The sequence below is a fragment of the Nicotiana tabacum genome, chromosome 10 (assembly GCF_000715075.1).
Source record: "Nicotiana tabacum cultivar K326 chromosome 10, ASM71507v2, whole genome shotgun sequence".
Lineage (NCBI taxonomy): Eukaryota > Viridiplantae > Streptophyta > Magnoliopsida > Solanales > Solanaceae > Nicotiana > Nicotiana tabacum.
Genome location: NC_134089.1, coordinates 154,321,171 through 154,330,805, shown reverse-complemented (window position 1 = coordinate 154,330,805; position 9,635 = coordinate 154,321,171). Strand labels below are relative to the sequence as shown.

The following is a 9,635-nucleotide window of genomic DNA, read 5'->3' as shown; positions in this document are numbered from 1 at the left end:
CCTTTCTTCATTCAGAAGTCCATAAAAGTAAGTCTGCCATCTCTGCTTAATTTGAGCCTCCCCTATCAACACTCTACCATCCTTATCTTTGATGCACCTCACTTGGTCCAGGTTTCGAGCCTTCCTCTCTATCACCTTAGCCATCTGATATAACTTCTTATCCCCGACTTTTCCCCCAGTTCCTCGTACAAACCAAATTCTGTAGTTTTAGCCTCCATAACCGCTAACTTCGCCTCCTTCCTTGCTACCTTATACCTCTCTCTATTCGCCCTCATCTCCTAATCCCTTGTACTCCCTACTAACTTCATGTACAATGCCTTCTTCATTTCCACTCTAGCTTGGGCCACTCTATTCTACCTCCAGTCACCTTTGTGTCAGCCCAAGAAACCTTTCGAGACCCTTAACACCTATTTCGCCGCCTCCGACACAGTTCGCTATCATCATCCACATAGCACTTGCGTCCCCACTACTTTTCCAGGTTCCTATAGCCGATAACCTCCCCTCTAGCTTCTGAGCTTTATCCTTAGTTAAGGCTCCCCACCTGACCCTTGGTCTGCTACAAGCAGCCCTCTTCTTCCTCCTTATTATGATACCGACATCCATAACCAAGAGCCTATGCTGCGTAGCGAGGGTCTCACCTGGGATAACCTTGCAATCCTCGTACAACCCCCTATCATACTTTATGAGGAGGAAATAATCAATCTGAATCTTCACCACAATACATTGGAAAGTCACCAGATGCTCCTCCCTCTTCGAAAAACTAGAGTTCGCAATCATCAGCTCGAAAGCCTTCGTGAACTGCAATAGTGAGGTTCCTCCTCCGTTTCTAACCCCAAAGCCAAAACCGCCATACACCTCGACATAACCACCAGCTGACGACCTAATATGACCATTGAAATTTCCTCCTATAAAAAGCCTCTCAGCAGGTGGAATACTATGCACTATATTATCCAACCCCTCCAGAAGTGTCGTTTAGCCTCCTCATCCAAGCCCGCTTGTGGCGCGTAAGCGCTAACAACATTAAGGGTGCAATCTCCAACCACTAACTTGACAGACATTAGTCTATCATTCACCTACCTAACCTTTACCACAGACTCTATAATATCCCTATCTACTAAAATACCCACTTCATTCTTACCCTTCACGACTTCAGAGTACCACAACTTATACCCATTCGTATCCCTAGCCTTTGATCCTAAGAAGTGTCGTTTAGCCTCCTCATCCAAGCCCGCTTGTGGCGCGTAAGCGCTAACAACATTAAGGGTGCAATCTCCAACCACTAACTTGACAGACATTAGTCTATCATTCACCTACCTAACCTTTACCACAGACTCTATAATATCCCTATCTACTAAAATACCCACTTCATTCTTACCCTTCACGACTTCAGAGTACCACAACTTATACCCATTCGTATCCCTAGCCTTTGATCCTACCCACCTAGTTTCCTAGACACAAGCTATATTGACCTTCCTCTTCTGGAGAATCTTCGCCAACTCTATTGACTTACCCGTCAATATACCTATGTTCCATGACCTAATCCTCAACCTACAAGCTCCCTTGTTCCCCTTACCTCCACTTGCCTGCCTTCCCACCCCCTAACCCCTACCTCACCCTACGCACCCCCCAAGTACATGACCTTACTCTACATCCTAGCCCACAACCACTATACCTACGACAAGCTACTGAAAAATACTAACACCGAATAGGCAACGACCCCAACTAAAGATAACATGATGCAAACACAGACACGCTAATAATATGATTAAACTAATGCTAACACCATAGGCAACAAATTAACTAGCATAAAGATAGAAACAGGAAAGCATGAGGTATCTATTCCCGCGGAAAGGACCTGGAAATTTGACTTGGTGCCCATTCGAGGTCGCAGAATCTGACGTACGTCCTTCTAACTCCCACCAGCCTTTGCAAACACCAAACCATGGCTATTTTACGATGCCTGCCAGTACATTTCACGCTTATCTTTAACCATTGCAGCTAATTCAGTGACAAATTTTACACAACTACCACAAAACCAATAGGGGGAAGGGGTTGTCAACCTGTCACCGCAGCACCTGTTTAGTTCTATGGAAACCCGGGCTGCCCAACTAAACAAGGAGGCGGACCATCGATGAGTGCAACGGGGAGGGTTAGTGAGTCAAAGAGTCAAACACAAATGGAAGAAAATGGGGGTGGGGAGTGGGAGCGACTTGGGCAGAGAAGAGAGGGCAACCAGGGGAGTCACCGGCCGGAGGTCATCGACCTGAGGGCAACTCTATTAGGACTAGGGCTAAAAGATCGACCAAAAGGGGATGGGGTAGAGAGAAGGACGATAAAGGAGGGAGAAGGAGGAGAGAAGACCGAAAGAAGGGAGGAGAAAGAAAGAGGGGTCACCGACACAACGAGTGAGATTGCTACGGTGGGGGGTAGGGAACGTAAAGAAAAATAAGAGGGGAGAGAGAGAAAACGGGAAGGGGGGACGAGAGGAGAAAGAGGGATGAGAGAGGAGGAGGGCCTACCTGCCTGCTGGCTGCCGGCGCCGGCTGACTCGCCGGTGGTTAGCCGAAGACGAGAGAGGGAGAGCGAGGAGAGTGAGTGAGAGAGAAAGAGCCGTAAATTTTGAATATTTCAATAAATTTTAAATTACGAATAAGGACATGAAGAGATTTACTTTATAGTTAATATTATATGAATAAATAAATAATTTACTATTAAAGATAATAATTAAAATTTTCATTTTATTTAAGTAAAACATGAAAATAAATTACAAAATACTCTAATTCTTTCAAGATGATTTAAATATATCAAAAAATCATTTAACAAATATAAAAGCATTCATCTTAAAAGTCACCATATATTAGAAAGTTATCCTAAAAATAAAAAGAAATATTTATGCATTTGGAGAGTTCAATAATATAATATCCAGTTCTAAGTATTAAGTTTAAAATAATTAAGTTTATTTTGATATATATCATATTTTGCTAAGGGTATTTTTGGTAAGAAGAAAAATCAAAACTACTTTTGCTTTTGGGAAGAAGCTACTTTTTTCTACTTCACAAAAACTGCTTCTTCCCAAAATTACTTTTTCCCCAAAAAGCTTGGCCAAACACCTCAGTTGAGAAAAAAATGCTTTTTGAGAAAAAAACACTTTTGGGATGGGGAAAAGCTTGGCCAAAATAGAGGCCACTAGTTTAATTGGTTAATTTGGAAGTTTAAAAGAGATTGGGGCTGCTATTTGTTTAAGACCGAACTGGGCCAAGTTTTAAGGCCCAATACAAAACAAAGATACCTGCCCCATATCGCGCCCCCTTCTTTCGTCTTGTGGCGGGGTCCGAGTTTCGACATTCATAGGGAATAACTCATTTCCTTTTGGGAATTGGGTACGGAATTTGAAGAGTCGCCACCTAACGAATTTAAGGTGCGTTAGGGCACCTAAAGCAAGCAACTCATAAAACCTGTTTGCGTTACCAGAGGTTGGGTAAGGGCTCGAAATAACCTTGAGGGGAAGATGTTAGGCACCCCTCGTGGTCCACAACGGTGGGTCCCGACCGAACTCAAATTATGTGAATTAGTCTTATAAATAGATAAAGCAAATTAGACAAATTGATATTATATTTAAAACAAGGAGTAAAGAGGGGTCCTAAGTTTTTTAGTCTACATGATCACTTCTGTACAATGCTTGGTAATCGTCCCCAAGTTGGGGTGCTACACATAGCATTAGCGCACAGATCATCATATCCTTTACTACCCAATTACCCTCCCCTTAGTGGTTACATAAGCAATTCTAAGCAAACGTACTCTATGCGTGCATTACCCGTCCCTTCCTTATGGCCCTGGAGGTGTTTAGGACCTCTAATTAAGACAGTTTTAGACTCTCCTAAGGTGTTTAAAAGGAGAAAATCTAAGCGACAAGCAAAGACAAATAGGACATTCACATAAAGAGGTAATTAAAGACTCACTTTTACCTTCTCACGCGAGCAGACAATAACACGTCTCAAACAACAAGATTTCAGATATTTCAAAGGGTCCTAGAGCAGGATATATAGGTGAGAAAATAGAATATATGCAACATTGTGTTAAAGCGAAGCAATTGAGACCTAATCAGTTTGCCTACTGATTTTAAGGCTTGCTAAATCTGGACAATTCACAAATAACAAAAGCACAGTTTTACAGTTTACAGGATTTTAGTCACCCTATAGGCTTGCCTAGGCGTGTGTCAGTGATGTCCTATGAACATGGTATCAAGTCATTAATCAGACGTACAATAAACCAGTAAACAATTTTAGCAGACAGTTTGGTTCATTAGATCCTATAGGCATGCTGTCTAGGTGTAGAGATTGATTTTAGACTTATAGACAATGGTAGCTAAACGCAGAAATTCATTCTAAAATCTTATAGGCATGACATCAAAATGCAGCAATTAGTTTTAAAACCTTATTTTCATGCAGAGAACTGATTTAAACCTTGTTGGCATGCAAGGACCGGTTTTAAATTTACCGGCATGGTGTCTAGAATGCAAGATTGATTTTAAATCCCATAGGCATGGTTTCTAAGTGCTAAATATGCTGAAATCCTATTAGCATGAATTTTAAGTGCAGAAATTGATTTAAAACTTATAGGCATGATATCTAAAATGCAGGATTGATTTTAGCACCTATAGGCATGGTATCTAAATGCACTAATTAGACAAACGTTACAATAACTTATAGGCATGGTTTCTAAGTGTAGGAACTGATTAAACCCTATAGGCATGGTATCTACCCGTTCCCAACAAAATATATATGAGAATCCCTCCCAATTTTACTAATATCCCAATATCTGTTTACAAGGAAATTATTACAAATCATATGAATTACAGAAGGAACAAACTATGCTATATGGAGCTTGAATAGAGGCCCAAAGTGAACCTGGAAATTCTAGGACTTCAAACAATCCAAAATGCCATAATCTCATAGTGTCCAAGAGGAAGTATCCTGGTGCGTCAAAGTTCCCAAGGGCCTTAGGGACCTCGGGCAATTCTCACACCAAGATCTTTTTAAATGAAGAAGCGATTATGTGCAGAGTGGAAGGGCCAGCCCCAGTGTGCTAGAGTTCGGAGGAATCTCATGGATTCCTAGGCAGCACGCACACTGGAGGGGCAGAATCTTAAGTAATCTAAGAGTAGGAGTGAGAGTGCTTGACATAGTTGGAATAACCTTAGGAAAATAGTATAGAAGTAAAATGTTTATGAGTGAAAAATACTTTAGGTGTATAAATAGTTTAGAAAACATATTAGGGGGTGAAAACATGTTGAAAACATTTCTGGAAAAGAAAGGTTCAACAAACAACAATGCCATATTGCCTAGATTCAACTTCAGTTTGTTAATTAACTCTAGGTGAGGACAAGCAATTTTGAAGATAGGGATCAGGGGTTGGGAACACAGAAAGCTTCAATCAGAAACACATAAACAGGATACAAGGGAGAGTATATTGAACAACAAGTACATAGAACAAGCAGGGGCTGATTGACAACCAACAACCAAATTCATAGCATTCATTAGAACATAGACTACTGATTTAGAGTCGTAACAGGAAAGTCATACTTGATGCTAAAGAAGTAATAGATAGTAAAGCACAGAGACTGAATGTAGGAATAGTTATGCTGAGGACATGGGTCTACTACACAGAATTATTCATGCCAATTGAAGTTAATTACATAACATGAAAGTCTGAGACACAAAGCATGCTGGTTGGAGGAAGTAAACATGAAAGATGAAGTACTTAAACTAAAGTAAACATGCTGACTTAAGACAATAAACAAGAAGAGTGAAACTTTAGACATGCTGATCAGGTAGTAAACAGAGTTAACTAGGCAGTAGTTACACTAGTACATAAAAGATATAGCCTTAGCAGAAACGAAGCAACAAGGAGCACATAGATTTTAACTTCATAATGACATTGAGGTAGGAACATAACAGTAAAGGAAGCAAAAACAGAAGGTAAAGTAGGCAGGATTCAACAGTCTAGCCTTGGATTTCAGCCGGCTAGACAAGTAATGAACACAAGTAGTAGAGAGAGACATGAGAGAAAGTTTATGTGTGTGTGTGTTTGAACTATTGTTCATGTGTTTGAGAGGCAGAATGAGAGTGTATATATAACACTTAGGGAGTAGAACAAATAAGGTAAAGAGAATTAGAGTTCAATCAATTAGGGATCAATCAACCAATCACAGAATTAATTTCTATAGGGATGTCCGGGAAAGACCCCTTTAATTGGGGAATAGTCAATTAACGGTCATTAGAGGGGGTTCAATTAAGGCAATGAATCAAAATCATACCATGTAGGGAGTCAGTAAAAATCCCCAAAGTACTGTCGACTAATTAAGGCAAGTAAGAAAAATAGGGGAGCATGTCACAAATAAGGAAGCTAGTAAAATCCTAACACACTAATTTTAACAGGGCAATTAATAGGAAACAATCGGTAAAAATCTTCAAAGAGTACTGATTTCATAGGAAAGAATTATTTGAATCCTTAAATAGAAATCAACCAAGTAAGAATCCCCGAAGGGTTATGATTTTAACAAGAAAGAAGATCGTCCAGATCCTTAACAGAAATCAATCAAGTAAAAAATTCCACAAAATACTGATTTTAACAGGGAAAATCATTTAGGTCTCTAAATAGAATATGTTAATATGACTGCTTCACGAAGATAAACACAATATCGAAACAAAATCGAAGAAATCAGTATAACACGCAAAATCATCTAAGGTTTGAGCATGCATGCGAAAATTAGTCAAGATAGCGAAAAAACAAATAATAAAAACACTGAGAAGTTAGAAATATCTTTGAAGAAAAGTCTGGGATGAACCCTAATTTCAGAAAGAGTAAACAAAGTTGAAATAATTAATTGAACCAAGAGATTTTTAAAGGAAAACACCCAATAATACTCGAATCACTTCAGATCTATAAAGATCTGAGAAAATTCGAACAGTAGTGAAACTATGGTTTTAAAAAATAGTAGAGATGAAGAGAATCGATCAAAAACCCATGGATTCGTACTAGAAACAAGAGGAAATCCATACTCGCAAACGAAAGTGGCCTGAGACAGTCCGGTAAACAACTTTCAAGCCAGAACATGTTGGATTTCCATGAGATCTTCTCAAGGACTCATGAAATCAAACAGCCAGAGGGTATAGGAGACCGGTGGTGGTCGGAGAATGCACGAAAACACCATAGAAGGGAGGTTCCCACTGCTGACGGCGATTAGGGTTTGGGTGAGTTGGCAGAGAATTGGAGGGGTGAGGGAAACGAGTGACGACAGAATGAGAGGAATGATTAGGGTTTAGGGTCATTTTGAATAAAAAAGGAAAGAATGAATGGTGGCTGTTGATCTCTGTGATCAACGACCAAAATTAGAGGGGTTTGGGGCCAGGTAGAAGTCTTTAGGGTTTGGCCTGGGTAGATTTGGGCCTGGTTTTTAATTGAATTGGATTGGGTGGATCCGATTTTGGGTATAAATTAGGGGCTATTTGTTAAATACCCATTAAAATAATTTTAAAAATAGCTAATTAAATGATAAAAAATGATTTTCATGCATGAAAGTGATTTAAAATAATTATTTAATATTATAAAAATATAAAAATTCATTTTCTGTATAGATAATATAGTTATGCATATGTAGGGGCTATTTTGCAATATATGCAATTATAGTCTTAAAAATGCAAATGTAATTAAAACATTTGAATACTCATATGAATATAAATGATGATTAAATCATCATAAAATAATATGAGGGATAGTTTTGAACATTTATGTAATTAAAAAATACAAAAATAAATAGATTTAGTGCCTTAAAAAATTGTAGAAAAAATTGTAAAATACTTGTGCATGTTTGTAAATACATGTACAATATTTTAAAAGTATTTATGCATATTTAAAATATATGAGGGAAAAATTGGGTATCAATTTTCGGGTAAAGAAATAAAGACCGATTTTGACCGAATGGGTGTTTTGAAAAAATAAAGGACGAACCCTGGTCTCTGAATTGCCTACATATCCCTAGTTTTACATGAATCAGGCCATGTGTAGTTCTGGACCCAACGGTGAATGAAACTGATAGAGTTGTTATAGGAATGGTAGCTAGTTTCATCAAAAATTTCTTTTGTGAAGGGTGATGTCGGATAGAGTTATGATTATAGGTTTGGAGTGTAACAAAGGGATTATAGGGTAGATTTCTGGATATCACAGAGTAAGGTGGGTAATTGATGGGAATAGGTTATAATGGCAAAGTGAAAAATGGCATGAGCAGAAACCGGAGCTAAGGCTGCTCCTATTTGAAGAACGGTTACCTCCTGGATTACATGCAAAACTTAAAACACAATGCATGCGAGTATATAGATGATGCAAATTCCCTTTGGACCATGAAAGATTGTCTTTGGACAGTGCGGATGACATCCTTAGACTATGATGTCCCAGGCCATGAATTGTAAGATAGGAGATTCGCAGGCCATGAACTGATGTTCTCGGGCCATGGGGATGGTGCCTTTGAACCATGACACCTTTGAATAATGATGTGCAAGCATTGAGAGATCCTCAGGCCATGACATGGTGTCTTCAGGCTATGAGGATGATGCCTTCAGACTATGACGCCTTTGGACAGGTTGGCTATATGCCATCCCATGAAGTGCAGAGATATGATACTAAAAGTGATAGCAAGACAAAGCTTAGTCTTGCACGGAGTTTGGGTAGAGCTTAGCCCGAGAGAAGAAGATGGTTCCAAGAATAGAGCAACATTTATGCAGGGAGGGACAATGCTTAGTCCCATGAGAAGGCAGTGCTTAGCCTTATGCAAATACGGAGGCAGGGTTTAGCCTCATGCAAGATTTGAGACAGGTCTTAGTCTCATGGAAAGAGAATACAATACTTAAACCTATGCAGATGAGAGGCATAGCTTAGCCTCATGCAAGATTGGAGACAGAGCTTAGTCTCATGCAAAGAGAAGGCAATGCTTAGCCTTATGCAGATGAGAGGCAGGGCTTAGCCTCATGCAAGATTGGAGACAGAGCTTAGTTTCACGCAAAGAGAAGGCAATGCTTAGCCTTATGTAGATGAGAGGCAGGGCTTAGCCTCATGCAAGATTGGAGACAGGGCTTAGTCTCATGCAAGGAGAAGGCAATGCTTAGCCTTATGAAAATATGGAGGTAGGGCTTAGCCTCACGCAAGATTTGAGATAGAGCTTAGTCTCATGCAAATAGAAGGCAATGCTTAGCCTTATGTAGATGAGAGGCAGGGCTTAGCCTCATGCAAGATTGGAGACATGGCTTAGTATCATGCAAGGAGAAGGCAATTCTTAGCCTTATGCAAATATGGAGGCAGGGCTTAGCCTCATGCAAGATGTGAGATAGAGCTTAGTCTCATGCAAAGATAAGGAAATGCGTAGCCTTATGCAGATAAGAGGCACGACTTAGCCTCATGCAGGATTAGAGACAGGGCTTAGTCTCATGCAAGTAGAAGGCAATGCTCAGCTTTATACAAATATGGAGGTAGGGCTTAGCTCATGCAGAGAACAAATAAGAATAAAATATTTCTTAGCTGGAGATATGTTTGTGTCTGGTGGCCTGATCGTTAGGACTTTGGTATGTGTATGTTTGCGAATA

At 39.7% G+C, this 9,635-nt stretch overlaps 1 protein-coding gene across 1 annotated transcript; it reads right to left on the bottom strand.

Annotated features, from left to right (window-relative positions):
* Positions 1-363: 363 nt before the first annotated feature.
* LOC107813182 (uncharacterized) lies at positions 364-1,295 on the bottom strand. The gene is made up of 2 exons (XM_016638411.2): positions 1,078-1,295; positions 364-880 (listed from the first exon to the last, which is right to left on the bottom strand). Exons 1-2 carry the CDS (start codon positions 1,293-1,295, stop codon positions 364-366), a joined length of 735 nt encoding a protein of 244 aa, XP_016493897.2.
* Positions 1,296-9,635: the final 8,340 nt, after the last annotated feature.

Excerpts from the sequence above, each read along its gene's own strand:
- LOC107813182 (XM_016638411.2), bottom strand. The coding sequence starts at position 1,295 with ATGTCTGTCAAGTTAGTGGTTGGAGATTGCACCCTTAATGTTGTTAGC. Across the intron at positions 881-1,077 it reads GAGTCTGTGGTAAAGGTTAG|GTCGTCAGCTGGTGGTTATG; the intron begins GTAGGTGAATGA and ends TGGTCATATTAG.